Source organism: Haemorhous mexicanus, chromosome 16, assembly GCF_027477595.1.
Source record: "Haemorhous mexicanus isolate bHaeMex1 chromosome 16, bHaeMex1.pri, whole genome shotgun sequence".
Classification (NCBI taxonomy): domain Eukaryota; kingdom Metazoa; phylum Chordata; class Aves; order Passeriformes; family Fringillidae; genus Haemorhous; species Haemorhous mexicanus.
Window position 1 is genome coordinate 1,801,939 of NC_082356.1, and position 14,649 is coordinate 1,816,587.

The window sequence follows — 14,649 nt, forward strand, 5'->3', positions numbered from 1 at the left end:
TTTGAGCAGGGCTGGGTGTGGAGCCAGCTTCCAGCCCTGCAGGCAGCCTTTGCCCACCACTCTGCCCAGGACTGGGGCTGGGGCAGCCAGCCCAGCAAATCACCCGTGGGTGCGGGTAGCTGAGAGGGGGGGTCGGAACCAGTGCCCCAGCCAGTTTGGTGTGCAGGTGAGAAAGGGCTTGGACTGCTCCACTCGCCTGCTTTTTTTTGGGTTCATAATGTTTTTGGAGCAATGCAGGCAGGGAGGATGCAGGCATGGATTTTCCCCCAGCACTGAGTGGTTTCTTCCTTGTTATGGTGGGGCCTTGCCAGGGATTCCACTGCCCTCTTCCAACCCCAGTGGCTTCTTTTCCAACCCCAAGTCTGTACACAAGTCCCAGGTGCTGGTGAGAGGGCAGTGCGTCACACCCCGTGTGCCACTGGAGCAGGGATGCTGGGGCCAGGCTCTGGGAGCAGCAGCATCCCCCTGATGAACTCCATCTGTATTCCATAGGAACACGGTCATACAGCCCCCCGGAATGGACCCACTTTGGCTGGTACTATGGCAGGCCAGCTACCATCTGGTCCCTGGGCATCCTGCTGCACCAGATGGTCTGTGGGGAGCACCCTTTCAGGAGGGGCCAGAACATCAGCTGGGACCATCAGCTCTCGCTGCCACAAGGGCTCTCTCAAGGTGGATCCTCATCTCTGGGCAGGGGGGAATACCAGTGCTGGGAGACAGCAGCAGGCTCGTGAGCATCCTGCTCTGGCAGCTGCTGAGGAGGTGGCACTTGTCCCGCTCTCCTGCTCTCCTCCAAACCAGGGAATGTATGGGAAAGCTTAGGCCCAGCTCTGAGCACATCCAGCATGGCCTGGGCACGGGAATAGTGGGGCAAAGCCAACAGGAGCCTTCTCCAACTGACCGGCGGTTTGTGGTTTCTCTGCCCAGAGTGCCAAGATCTGATCAGGCGGTGTTTATCTATGCTGGACTTGGAAAGGCCCTCATTAGAAGAGCTGCTCTGTCATCCTTGGATGCAGGATATTCATCTGCCCTAGAAGAAGGGAGAGAGCCACAGGCACACTGTGATGCAGGGCCCTGGTAAGTTACAGCTCCACACATGCCTTGGCAGTCAGAAGCAAAGGAAGCCAGACTTTTTTGTCCTGCCCGTGTCACTGCCCAGGGCTCATCAGATGGGAACACAGAGCCCTTGTGCTGGAGCTGAGCTGCTCTGCCCAGCACTGGTGGCCACCATCTGAGCTGGTTTTGCTTGTCCTGGTTCCCTGACAGCTGGGGCCTTGGGCAGAACCTGAGAGCCTGGTCTCACCCCAGGGAAGGAGAAGGAGCCCCTGGAGAAGCTGTACCAGGTGGGACTGCTGCTGCTGGAGACAGCGAGGATGACATCAAGGATGGCAACCTCTTCCTGGACCAGACCACAGGCCAGCTGAAGATGATAGACTTTGATTGTTGCACCTTCTTCAAAGCCAGGCTCCACAGCAAATTTACAGATGAGTCCACACCCAGGGGGATGCTTCCACATTTGGCCATTGCACAGCCTGGCGGGGAACCAAAGGTTCCCCCTTTGCTGGGGCAGATGCAGCTGATCCTTCAGTCGCCTGCACAGCTGGTTTTGGCAGGGCTGGGGGGATGGGCTGGGCTGGGTACGAAATGGGAGTGGGCTCCTGGCCCTGCCAACAGCCCCCAGCCCCCACCGTGCCCCGGGCTGGGGCTGGGGCAGCCAGCCCGACACAAACAAACCCCACGGTGGGAGCAGAGGTGGGACTCCAGAACCTGTGCTGAGGCTGCTTTGCTGTGCAGGCAAGGAAGGGCTTGGGCTGCTCCACTGCCCTTGTTTGATTTGGGATCAGCATTATTGTGGGGGGCAGTGCAGGGGGGAAGGGAGAAAGCCTGGGCTTCCCTTCCCTGTGTGTGGGTTTTTCCTTGCATGCAGGGGTTGGGCCTTCCTCAAGGCCCTGGCAGAGATAAGATCTTTTTACCTTTTTTCTTGTTTCCCCTTTTTGTCTGTAATCTATTTTCAATAATTTGTTGTTTGTTTTTCTAGATGAAGCCTTATAGGTTGGGTCCAGTCTGGATCAGGAAGTGCTTGGGACCAGCTGCAGTGTGGATGGGCCGTGCCCTTGGAGAAGGCTGAGGACATCGTTTGGGACCAGCTTTTCTTCTAGCAGGGGAGGGCGTGAGGTGGGTCCCCGTCTGCCTGGCATGGTGGGATCAGAGCTTCTGGGAGATGGCAGCGAGCACAGGAGCCTCCTGCTCTGGGCAGCTGCTAAGGAGGTGGATGTGCCCTGGCTGGCTGCAGGCTGGGCACACGTCCTGCCCTCCTGCCCTGCTGCCAAAAGCAGCAGTGATGGGCAGCTCTGGGCACCGCTCTGAGCACGGCCAGCATGGCCTGGGCACCGTGGGCGGCTGGGACAAGGGCACAGGAGCCTTCAGCTGACGGGCGGTTTCTGCTTTCTCTCCTTGCAGCCGGGCTCTGCAGGTGCTGAGGCTGCTCTGGGCTCTGCCAGGGCTCTGCTGGAGCTCAGCACCGGGCTGGAATCAGCCAAAGAAGAAATGGTGGCTGTAACGTTGGCTTGAGGGGGAGTGGGTTGAAGACAAAGACACTAACTCACCCCAATGTTCATGTGGCAAACAGAGAGCATTTATTCTCAAGCCCTTCCTTCTAAAGGGCCTTTGAAAAACCCAGTCTGGATAATTTCATTGCTCTGCTCTCTATGCCTTGTCAGGTTCTGCCCAGTGAAATGCTGCAGCCTTGGCAGAGATGTGACTGGGCAAGGCCCCTGTCAGTCAAACCAGGGGCTGGTGCATTCACACAGCACTAGCCAGCCTGCACTGTGACACATGGCAGCAGAGTGCAAGGCACAGCTCCGGGTGCTCCCCAGGAACCTCAGCTCTGGGAGCACTGTCTGCCCCAAGCTCCAGGGGCTGCAGTGGGAGCCCAGCTGGGCTCTGCCCAGGGGCCATCCTGCAGGGGCAGCTGGAAACAGGGAGCATTCCCTTGCCACAAAGAGCCAAGCCAGGGCTTGCAGGGCAGCTGCTCCAGCCTGGACTGCACTGTTGTGTGCTGTGCTCTGGGGCTGGGGCTCCCTGCACAGGGGACTGGATGGTGTGCCAGAGTGTTGTCTTAGATAACACAAATTCTAGCGTCATCATAGTGCAAGGATTTCGTATTGTTAGAGCTTCATACCTTCTTGTTGTTCCTCACAGGCAGTTCCTCTACACACTGACTGTTCCAGATCCTTGCAGGAGTAATCTGACTCCTCTCACTCCTCGTTCCTTACTCTTATATATCACTAGTGCTTGTTGGTTGCAGGTGTGGCCTGTCAAGATCAGGCCCGCCTCCAATCTTCAGCAACTGGTCCAGCTGCAACTCATTGGGGACAAGATCACCCTGTACACCAGAGGAGACAGAGCAGCTTCAGCTTCGGCCTAACTGAGGTGGGTGTGTGGGCTGGGAAGGGTGAAGAGGCTCAAGGGGATTCAGAGAGCTCATCCTGCAGGAAGGACAAGGGAAAGGGAGTGGGAGCTCAGCAGTGAGCAGAGCTGAGGGCTGGAGAGTGGCTCTCAATGACACCAAAATCCCATGGGACCTCTGAGACATTGCTGCTCCTCAGCCAGTGACAGGATGCATCCCTAAGCCTGGGGCTCAGCCTTCCTCGTGGGGAGGGGCACCAAGGAAGGCAACAGTGTGATACAGGCTGCAATGGGCTGGGAACTCACCGAGGGAAAAGAGGGAGCAGTAGTAAGAGGCAGATGGGGAGAGAACTGTTCAGAGAAGGGCTGAGCTACAACTTGAGCAAGCTGAGAAATGTCATTTGAGGGGCATCCCAGATTGATTTCATTTCAGAAGTTATTGAACAAATTTATTTTTTGGGGGGTGTCATCTTTTCCCTTGGAGGTGAACACTCCAAAACTTGAGCTATGCTGCCAAAATGCTCAAGCAAGTCTGTGCTGCAGGTCACACCATTTCTTCTTTGGCTGATTCCAGCCTGGTGCTGAGCTCCAGCAGAGCCCTGGCAGAGCCCAGAGCAGCCTCAGCACCCGCAGAGCCCGGCTGCAAGGAGAGAAAGCAGAAACCGCCCGTCAGCTGAAGGCTCCTGTGCCCTTGTCCCAGCTGCCCACGGTGCCCAGGCCATGCTGGCCGTGCTCAGAGCGGTGCCCAGAGCTGCCCATCACTGCTGCTTTTGGCAGCAGGGCAGGAGGGCAGGACGTGTGCCCAGCCTGCAGCCAGCCAGGGCACATCCACCTCCTCAGCAGCTGCCCAGAGCAGGAGGCTCCTGTGCTCGCTGCCATCTCCCAGAAGCTCTGATCCCACCATGCCAGGCAGACGGGGACCCACCTCACGCCCTCCCCTGCTAGAAGAAAAGCTGGTCCCAAACGATGTCCTCAGCCTTCTCCAAGGGCACGGCCCATCCACACTGCAGCTGGTCCCAAGCACTTCCTGATCCAGACTGGACCCAACCTATAAGGCTTCATCTAGAAAAACAAACAACAAATTATTGAAAATAGATTACAGACAAAAAGGGGAAACAAGAAAAAAGGTAAAAAAATCTTATCTCTGCCAGGGCCTTGAGGAAGGCCCAACCCCTGCATGCAAGGAAAAACCCAGACACGGGGAAGGGAAGCCCAGGCTTTCTCCCTTCCCCCCTGCACTGCCCCCCACAATAATGCTGATCCCAAAGCAAACAAGGGCAGTGGAGCAGCCCAAGCCCTTCCTTGCCTGCACAGCAAAGCAGCCTCAGCACAGGTTCTGGAGTCCCACCTCTGCTCCCACCATGGGGTTTGTTTGTGTCGGGCTGGCTGCCCCAGCCCGGGGCACGGTGGAGGCTGGGGGCTGTTGGCAGGGCCAGGAGCCCACTCCCATTTCGTACCCAGCCCAGCCCATCCCCTCAGCCCTGCCAAAACCAGCTGTGCAGGCGACTGAAGGATCAGCTGCATCTGCCCCAGCAAAGGGGGAACCTTTGGTTCCCAGCCAGGCTGTGCAATGCCCAAATCTGGGAGCATCCCCCTGGGTGTGGACTCATCTGTAAATTTGCTGTGGAGCCTGGCTTTGGAGAAGGTGCCACAATCAAAGTCCATCATCTTCAGCTGGCCAGTGGCCAGGTCCAGGAAGAGGTTGCCATCCTTGATGTCATCCTCGCTGTCTCCAGCAGCAGCAGTCCCACCTGGTACAGCTTCTCCAGGGGCTCCTTCTCCTTCCCTGGGGTGAGACCAGGCTCTCAGGTTCTGCCCAAGGCCCCAGCTGTCAGGGAACCAGGACAAGCAAAACCAGCTCAGATGGTGGCCACCAGTGCTGGGCAGAGCAGCTCAGCTCCAGCACAAGGGCTGTGTGTTCCCATCTGATGAGCCCTGGGCAGTGACACGGGCAGGACAAAAAAGTCTGGCTTCCTTTGCTTCTGACTGCCAAGGCGTGTGTGGAGCTGTAACTTACCAGGGCCCTGCATCACAGTGTGCCTGTGGCTCTCTCCCTTCTTCTAGGGCAGATGAATATCCTGCATCCAAGGATGACAGAGCAGCTCTTCTAATGAGGGCCTTTCCAAGTCCAGCATGGATAAACACCGCCTGATCAGATCTTGGCACTCTGGGCAGAGAAACCACAAACCGCCGGTCAGTTGGAGAAGGCTCCTGTTGGCTTTGCCCCACTATTCCCGTGCCCAGGCCATGCTGGATGTGCTCAGAGCTGGGCCTAAGCTTTCCCATCCATTCCCTGGTTTGGAGGAGAGCAGGGGAGCAGGACATGTGCCACCTCCTCAGCAGCTGCCAGAGCAGGATGCTCACGAGCCTGCTGCTGTCTCCCAGCACTGGTATTCCCCCCTGCCCAGAGATGAGGATCCACCTTGAGAGAGCCCTTGTGGCAGCGAGAGCTGATGGTCCCAGCTGATGTTCTGGCCCCTCCTGAAAGGGTGCTCCCCACAGACCATCTGGTGCAGCAGGATGCCCAGGGACCAGATGGTAGCTGGCCTGCCATAGTACCAGCCAAAGTGGGTCCATTCCGGGGGGCTGTATGACCGTGTTCCTATGGAATACAGATGGAGTTCATCAGGGGGATGCTGCTGCTCCCAGAGCCTGGCCCCAGCATCCCTGCTCCAGTGGCACATGGGGTGTGACGCACTGCCCTCTCACCAGCACCTGGGACTTGTGTACAGACTTGGGGTTGGAAAAGAAGCCACTAGGGTTGGAAGAGGGCAGTGGAATCCCTGGCAAGGCCCCACCATAACAAGGAAGAAACCACTCAGTGCTGGGGGAAAATCCATGCCTGCATCCTTCCTGCCTGCATTGCTCCAAAAACATTATGAACCCAAAACAAACCAGGCGAGTGGAGCAGTCCAAGCCCTTTCTCACCTGCACACCAAACTGGCTGGGGCACTGGTTCCGACCCCCCCTCTCGGCTACCCCCACCCACGGGTGTTTTTGCTGGGCTGGCTGCCCCAGCCCCAGTCCTGGGCAGAGTGGTGGGCAAAGGCTGCCTGCAGGGCTGGAAGCTGGCTCCACACCCAGCCCTGCTCAAAAGCAACTTGGCTGAAGTCTCAGTGCCATGAAGGGCTGCAGAAGGGAGAATCCCCACTGCCACACCAAGCTTGGGCTGTGAGATGTTGGGCCATGAGATGGTGGGATCAGGAGCACACCCTGTGTGGGCTCACCTGCAAAGTGAGTGTAGGCTGTGTCCTGCAGGTAGGTGCCACAGCCAAAGTCAATCAATTTGGCCTGCCCGGTGGCCAGGTCAACCAGGATGTTCTCTGGTTTGATGTCCCTGTGCAGGACCCTGCAGCTGGTGCAGTGCTGCACGGCCTCCAGCACCTGGCGGAACAGCTCCCGCGCCACCTCCTCGGGCAGGAAGCCCCGAGCTCGAATGAAACGCTGCAGGTCCTGACACCGCTCCGGGCGCTCCAGCACCATCAAGACGTCGTTGGGGAGCTCAAGCCACTCCAGCAGCTGGACCACACCAGGGAAGCCAGTGGACACCTTGACCAGCAGCACGATCTCCAGGGGTGCGCTGGTGCCGGCGGGCTGCGGGAGGAGCACGATGCCGTCAGTGGGGCTGATGCCGTGCCGGGGCTCGGGAAGCCCTCAGCCAGCCTGGGATGCTCTGTGCCCTGCGCTGGCCCCACGCCTGCTCTCCCTCGAGGCGTCCTGGCGGCTTCCACCCTGTCGGGCCTCGGCTCATCCCCGCCCGCCACGGCCCGGCTGCTCCCGCTGGCCCCGCTCACTTACCAGCTCGCCCCAGTGCCGGACGCGCTCCCGTGGCACCCTTTTGATGGCCACCTGCAAGCCAAGGGCAGCAGCGGGCTGAGTTCGCCGCCCGCCTTGCTCAGCCCCATCCTCCGCCCTCCTCCTCCTCCGCCCCCTCCTCCTCCTCCTCCTGCGCCCGCCGCTCACCGGGGCGCCGTCCGAGAGCCGCGTGGCCGCGAAGACGCTGCCGAAGCCGCCGCGCCCCAGCAGCGAGCCCAGCCGGTACTGCTCCTTCAGGCCCTGCTGCGCCTTCCCTGCCGGCGGGACGCGGCTGTCAGCGCTCGGCCCGGGGCCAGCAGTGGCCCCCGAGCGCCCCTCAAGCGCCCCGGGCCGGCCATCCCCAGGCGTTCGCTCCCTGCAGCGGGACAGCGGCGGCTCGGGGCCGGCGGCCGCGCTGCCGACTGGCGGAGCTTGGGCCGAGCAAGCGGCAGCGGAGGCGGCGGGAGCGGCCGCGCCGCCTGTGTCCTCTGCGGGCCCCGGGAGGGGCCGGGGCAGGGGCTGGGGCCGGGGCCAGGCTCTGGCCAGGCGGAGCCAAAGGGAGGCGATGCCGCCCCAGCCCCAGGCACTGATGCCCGCCCAGCAGCGCCACCGCCAGTACGACCAGAGCCGGCCGGAGGCGAGACCGCGGCGGGACGCCCGGGGCCGGGGACGGGGCAGCCCCGCCCCGGGCCGGGGGCAGGCGGGGGGCATGGCCCGACCGGGCATGGGGAGAGAGAGACTGGGAGAGGAGGGGACCCCGGGAAAGGGAGACCGGGACAGGGAGAGACAAGCGGGACTGCGGGACAAGAGGGACTGCGGGAGAGGGAGAGGACAAGCAAGAGGGGCTCGGCAAAGTCGCTGCTTTCGCTGCTGGTTTCGCTGCTGCTTTCGCTGCTGCTGCTGCCGCTGCAACTGAAGCGCCGGGGCCGTTTGTCCCCGTGTCCGTTTGCCCGTTGCCCACTCGCCCCCGCGCCGAGCCCTGCGCTCCCCGGGGGCAGCCCCTGAGCCTGTCCAAACACGGGAACTTGGCCGTGTTCAGCCAAGACCCAGAGTCTGCACTCCTGCACAGCGGCACAGGAATCCCCTCAGTCCCTGCTGTGCATTGTCCCTGCTGAGGGTCAAACACTATCGGAGCCCATTCCCTGAATGCTGAATTTGTACGTGACCCAGGCACTTCACTTACCTCTCCAGCATTGCTTTCCAAAGAAAACCAGGGGAAGGCAAACTGGGTGTAGCTCATGGTATTTGACAGTGTCTACAACTTGCCAAGTCATGGATCTTCGAGGTGAGATCCATTTGGAATTAATGGGAAGGAGAATTAGTGCAAGATGGAAAAGGGGAGCATAAAAATAAATCGAGTAAAACATCTCAGATGGTTTCTTTCTGTTTTCTTTGAATTTCTTCAAAGCTCTTTCAGTTTTCCCATCATCTGCTCCTCAGTCCTCTTTGCTCTTTCCAAGAATCTTTCCTGGAGAACGAGGTGCAGCTTCTGTCACAAGATGTGCCACCAACTGCAGCTCCTCTTGGCTTTCCACACCGTGCGTGCAGCACGACTCTTGCAGCAAAGCAGGACAAATATTTGAAGAACTTGACAGCTTGTTCTTTGTTCTCCTTGTGGGCTGGGCAGTTGTGCCATTGGTGAGGTTTTCAATGTTACTGTTCTACCCTCAGAAAACATGATGGGCTACCAGGAATTGTTAGGGAATGCAAACCTGACTGAATGCAGAGAAAGAATCTCCAGAGCCTGCAGCCAGAAATGGAGAGCTGTGGGATAATCATTCCAACATACCTGTGGACATAGGGAAAGTGAGCTAGAAGATGAAAATGGGCTGACAGAGGGAGTTTGTTTCAGTGTTCAGTTCAGATGCTTCTACATCTCATGCATTGATATGAATCAAGAGTACAGTCAGTTCATGAAAAGTACCAGAACATGCTGGACCTGTCAGGAGATGACTGGAAGAATTTGAAAAGGAGAAATGCATGGAATGACTTTGCGAACTTTGTCTCTAAGAAGGGTCATTTTTTCCTAATAATTTCTGATCAATTCCCTCTGCTTTTGTGCTTCCTAACAAGTCCATTTTCATCCCAGATTGCCCATGAAATGGCAGCCCAGAGCTTGTGGAAGTGCCTGAAAGATGCCCTGTTCCTCTGCAGGGACCCTGAGGCTGAAGCAGGAGCCTGAGCCCTCTCTGGGGAAGCCTCCTCCGAGCTGGAATTTGTGCCGTGCTGGGAGAGGAGGAGGAGGGGGAGAGCGCTGGCGCTGTGTGGCAGGAGCAGGAGGTTTGGGCCGCAGGACATTCCGTCTGCGCCGCTGCCCCGCAATGGGCGGCCGTGCCCGGGGCTCTGGGCCTGGCCCCGCGTGCGCTGAGCTCCCGACACTGCGGGAGCTCCCCGGGCTGGGCTCAGCTTCCCGCTGGGACTGGGCAGCAGGCTGGGCTCCAGCTGGGATCAGCAGCAGCTGGAAATACCTCTGCGCATCTCCACTTGCTGCTGCTGCTGCTGCTCAGAAGAAAAATGGAGCGGGTCAAGAAGTTCTGGTTTCTCTTCCTCCTGGTGGATTTTTTCATTTGATTTGACACTTGAGAGGCAATTTCTGTGATGGCCTCTGTCAGTTGATTTTATTTCAGCAGCAGCAGCAACAGGGCCGTGTTTGAGCACTGCAAATGTGGTCTGTGTGGCTTTAATTCTCCTTGACTTAGTGCTCAGGGACTTTAGGGGATTTCAAGATCTGCTAATCATGATGCCTGTGACCAAAAGCCTGAGTTCACCTATTGCCGGCCGGGGGTCTATGTACAAAATCACAAGCAGGACCGGACTGCTGAGGACAGTGTCTTGAGGTGTTTATTTTCCAGCATCAGTCTCATTACATGGTTATGACAATGGGAAGATGCCGGCAGTTTGTCTCCTCTGCAGCAGACAAAGAACTCAATGTTACAACTTTATAAATTTTTTGACCAATCACGCAAAGCAAAAGCATATTGACAGTAGTTCTATCCAACCATTATAAGCACACGTACCTTCGGTTAAAACAGTGCCTGATTATTTTGAATACAATACCTGCTTGTGAGCCACAATGCACAGAGCTCATTTATTAAGCTCAGTACTTCCTAATATCAGGCTAGATATACTTTTCTGCAGCTTAGGGAGTTTTTCTAGCCAAGCGTTACTACACAAATTATTGTTCTATTTGTCCTTACTTTCCCACTTCTTATTTAACTTTTCTGCTGCCCTATCTCATGGTTACAGCTCAGCTCTAATCACAGTTCTGCTGTCTCTGAGGCCTGCCTTTTGCAGCTTTCCCAAAACCCTCTGATTTTAAGGATTCCCACATTCACTGTCACGAAAGCACTCTGGGTAGCACTGATCAAAAAAGGCAATTGCAGTTTTACAGATAAATTTCAAGTGGCAAGAGCAGCCATGATCTCCAATTGCCAAGGCAAAGGCAGCAGCAGCCTCCTGCTGTCACCTCAGGGTGAGTAAAGCAGTGCTGAAAACAGCGCTGGAACCCGATCCTTTCTTTCTCTGCTGGCTGGGTCAGGGCAGCACAGGCGGGCCCTGCGCAGTCAGGGCTGTGTGGGTGATTGCTGCTCTACTCCAGAACTGAGCTGGAAAAAGCCCTCGGGAGCCGAGGCAGGAGCAGGCGGGAAGGGGCCGGCGCTGCTGCTGCTCCTGGCCGGGAGCCCCGGCTGGGCCGGGCCGGCGCCCCCTGCGCTGCGGCTGCTGCTGCTGCCAGAGCCGGGCGGGACTCGGGGACAGGGAACGGACACGGGGGGACAGCAAAGGCCTGGCAGCTGCAGGGATGGTGGCGCTCGGGCCAGCACCAGCACAGAGCTTCAGCCCGCAATGAACCCCGAGGGAAACGCTGGGGAAAGGCTCCATTTCAGCGTTTCTTCACTCGTGGCTGTGAGGGGACTGAAACAAAAGGAGAACAAGCAGGGCCCGACCCCTTCTCCTTTGGGAGGAGCCCCAGGCCTGGGGCTGTGAGGGGCCGTGATGGGCTGTGAGGGGCTGAGAGGGGCTGAGAGGGGCTCAGATGGGTCATGATGGGCCATGAGATGTGAGGGCTCCTGAGGGGCCATGAGGAGTTTTGAGGGTCCATGAGAGTCTCTGAGAGGCCATGAAGGGCTGTCGGGGACCTTGAGGGGGAGAAGGGTCTCTGAGAGGCTGTGGGAGGCCAGGCACCTCATGGAACCAAGGGTCAGTTATGACACTGTGTCCTGGTTCAGCGAAAATTTGGGAGAGAACCCCAAAGGGCCCTCCTAGGAAATCAGATTCTACCACCCCTCCCCCAGCCGGTGCAGGAGGAAATACTTCCTTGGAGAAAAGTGGAAAAAAACTGTTTATTAAACAAGAAAACTTAATATTAAACAATAAAACCCCTTGCTGCTCCAAAGGAGATGACAAACCCAGAAAGTCCCCTCCCCAGATTCCAGTTCAGCTCACTCAGTCTCTTATCAGTCCCTCCGGCGCTGGAAATGCCGTGGCCCAGGCCCGGCCCGGCCCACCGATGTGAGCTGCTGGTGCTCTTATGGTTGTTCAGTCCAGGGCAGGTGTGAACAGGTCCAGAGAAAGGGGAAAAAAAAGGAAAAAAAAAAAGCACAGTCCAGGGAATTTCTTTGCCTCAGCTAGCTAAAGTAACTAAAAAGAAAGAAAAAAAAAGAGAGCCCTGTCCCGCCGTCTGTTCATCTGCAGAACCACGCAGTCCAGAAGCAGGAATGTGTAGGAGTAAGTTCAGTGTCTGAAAACAAACTGCGCGCCTCCTCTCCCCCCCTCAATCTTTGAAGCAAGTCTTAAAGGTGCAAAACTTACTATTCAGCATAAACGGAATGAGACGATTGGGGATAAAAGCATCATATAGTCAACCTAGGACACACTGCAGAACCAAGGTCATTCCTGCTGACAGTACAGAACCTCATGGAACCAAGGGGCAATTCTGGACAGCAGGGCCATGGAACCAAGGAGTCCATTGGGACATTACAGAACCTCATGGAATCAAGGTGTCCATCTCACTCTACTGAACCTCATGGAACAAAGGGTCCCTTGTGACACTGTGGAGCCAAGGACACTGCTGTTGGCTGTACGAAAGCTCATGGAACCAAAAGTCCATTGTGACATTCTGGGGCCTCATGGAACCATGGAGACCATTATGAAACTTCAGGACTCACTGGAACCAAGGGGCCATTTAACCTAAGGGTCATTGTAGCACAGCGGGGCCTCATGGAATCAAGGGGATCTTAGTGGGGCTCCGTGAGACCACCGAGAGATTCTGACTCTGTGGAACCAAGGAGACCATTGTGACACTACAGGGTGCGGTGGAACCAAGAACGCGTGTGACAGGGAGGAGCCCAATGGAATCAAGGGGCCATTCCCTATTTCAGGGTTTCATGGAGCCAAGGTGCCCTTGTGACACTGTGGAGCATCATGGAATCCTGGAGACCATTCTGGCACTTTGAGGCCTTGTTGAATCAAGGGGCTCTGCAGGGCCTTGTGAAACCAAGGAGCTCTTTGTGACACTGCAGGGACTCATGGAAGCAATGAGACCATTCTGGCACTCTGAGTCCTCATGGAACCAAGGGGCAATTGTGACACTATGGGTCCCCATGGAACCAAGGGGCCATTGTGACACTATGGGTCCCCATGGCACCAAGGGGCCAGTGTGACACTATGGGTCCCCATGGAACCAAGGGGCCAGTGTGACACTATGGGTCCCCATGGAAGCAAGGGGCCAGTGTGACACAGCCATGCCTGTGGAACCAAGGGTCCATTGTGATCTTGGGGAGCCCAATAGAACCAAGGGGCCATTGTGGCACTCTGCACAGTCCCATGGAACCAAGGAAACCATTTTGGCACTGCATGGCCTCATGGAAGCAAGGAGCCATTGTGCGACTGCAGAGCCAAGGAGACCACTGTGGTATCGCTGGGCCTTCTGGAAACAAAGTTCTGCTGCAGGGCCCCCAGGATCCAAGAACATGGAACAAGTCTTGCTGGCTTAGCCTGACTGGTCCGGCTGACCTTGGCATGTGGAGGGTTGCTATTCATCTGCCCCTGAAGCCATAGAGCTCCATATTTTCCTCCCTCTGGGAAAGAACTCTCCTTCTCCTCCAGGGTATCATGGCTGAAATTGGGATTCTACCTCCATATTTGATTATATCAAAGGATTGTTCCTATAGTAAATCTGCCAGAACAGACAGCTCTAGATGGCCTTGGCATCTGGGGGGGGCAACATCTCATCTGCCGTCAAAACACTGGGGGGGCTGTGCTTTTCTTTCCATGGAAAGAAACATCTCTCATGTGCAGGCATCCATAGCCAAAACTGGGAATCTGCCTCCAAAATTCCTTACATCCAAGAGAGCTCCCAGATAAAAGCTGCCAGGACTGTCTAGGTTCCCTTGGATTCCTGGAGACCAGCTCTCATCTGCCTGTGAAACACTGGGGCTCTGCCCTTTCCTTCCTGTGCAGAAGAGCTGTCATTCTGCTCCAGGCACCCATGGCTATAGAAATACACTGCTACATATGGCTGAAATGGAATTCCACCTCCAAAATTCCCCAAATATCCAAGGGTTGCTTTCAGACAAAAGCTGCAAGGACAGACAGGTCTGGCTTACCTTGGCCTCCAGTGCCTGCCTCTCATCTGCCTTCAAAACCCTGGGGCTCTGTGGTTTCCTTCCTGTAGAAAAGAACCGTCCTTCTTGTCCAGGCGCCCATGTCCTCAAGCACATGAGCACTGTACAGGGACAGAGGAGCTCTGTGCTCAGTGGGGTGCAGACTGAGGACAGAAGGGGAGAGCCCTGGGAGGGACTGAAGGGTGGATTCAGAGATGGTGGATCCTTTTGACATCGTAGAGTACAGCCAGAGAAAGAAAGAGTTAATGCAAAGGGCAGCTTGGGAGGCCCAGATTGGAAAAAAAGAGCAAGGAATTTCCCTGCCAGGGCAGGGCTGAGGTGCAACACATCCCTCAGAAGGAGCCTGGGTCAGCCCAAGGCTTTGTGTGGGCAGGCAGAGGCAGGCAGGAGGCAGAGCTGTCAGCAAAGGAAGGGGCCAGCCAGGTGGGGCAGCCGGGGGATGAGCACAGCCTGCAGGGACAGAGGCGCAGGGCAGGGACACCGTAGCACAGCCTGGGCTGCACAGGGCACAGGCATGGGCAGCAGCTGCCAGGCCCTGACAGAGCCAACTTGGGCAGCACTTTGGCCATGGCTGCTGGGCCTGGGCCTGAGCCAGGAGCAGGAGACAAGCGACCCTTGCAGGCCTGGGGCCTCATGGCCTCCTTGTCCCTGCTCAGCAGCCTGGCAGGGGCCGCCCCATGCTCCTGCCCTTGGCACTGCACATCCCCACATGCCAGTGCCCATCCCGGGAAGAGCCCTGAGCAAGGAGGGAGGGACAGGATCTGCCTGGCCAGGGACTGGGGCTCAGGCCTTGGCCCTTTCCATTCCTGAAACACATCCAGCT

The 14,649-nt window shown here is 57.2% G+C and overlaps 2 protein-coding genes across 2 annotated transcripts in view; both read right to left on the bottom strand.

The window, feature by feature from the left end:
* Positions 1 to 14,649, bottom strand: part of LOC132334539 (olfactory receptor 14J1-like) — a 41,816-nt gene that overhangs the window by 11,998 nt on the left and 15,169 nt on the right. The window contains exon 2 of the mRNA XM_059860645.1: positions 799 to 890. Coding sequence (XP_059716628.1) covers positions 799 to 890 — 92 coding nt within the window. The remainder of the gene's footprint in view (positions 1 to 798; positions 891 to 14,649) is intronic.
* LOC132335059 (serine/threonine-protein kinase pim-1-like) lies at positions 5,469 to 7,929 on the bottom strand. The gene is made up of 5 exons (XM_059861177.1): positions 7,372 to 7,929; positions 7,207 to 7,257; positions 6,636 to 7,002; positions 5,831 to 6,010; positions 5,469 to 5,575 (listed from the first exon to the last, which is right to left on the bottom strand). Exons 1-5 carry the CDS (start codon positions 7,927 to 7,929, stop codon positions 5,469 to 5,471), a joined length of 1,263 nt encoding a protein of 420 aa, XP_059717160.1.

What these genes read in the sequence shown, in the direction of transcription:
- LOC132335059 (XM_059861177.1), bottom strand. Translation starts at nt 7,929, where the DNA reads ATGCCCGGTCGGGCCATGCCCCCCGCCTGCCCCCGGCCCGGGGCGGGG. An exon ending in GGCTCTCGGACGGCGCCCCG is followed by an intron (nt 7,258 to 7,371) that starts GTGAGCGGCGGG and finishes CTTGGCTTGCAG; the next exon opens with GTGGCCATCAAAAGGGTGCC. An exon ending in AGCCTACACTCACTTTGCAG is followed by an intron (nt 6,011 to 6,635) that starts GTGAGCCCACAC and finishes TGTATTCCATAG; the next exon opens with GAACACGGTCATACAGCCCC.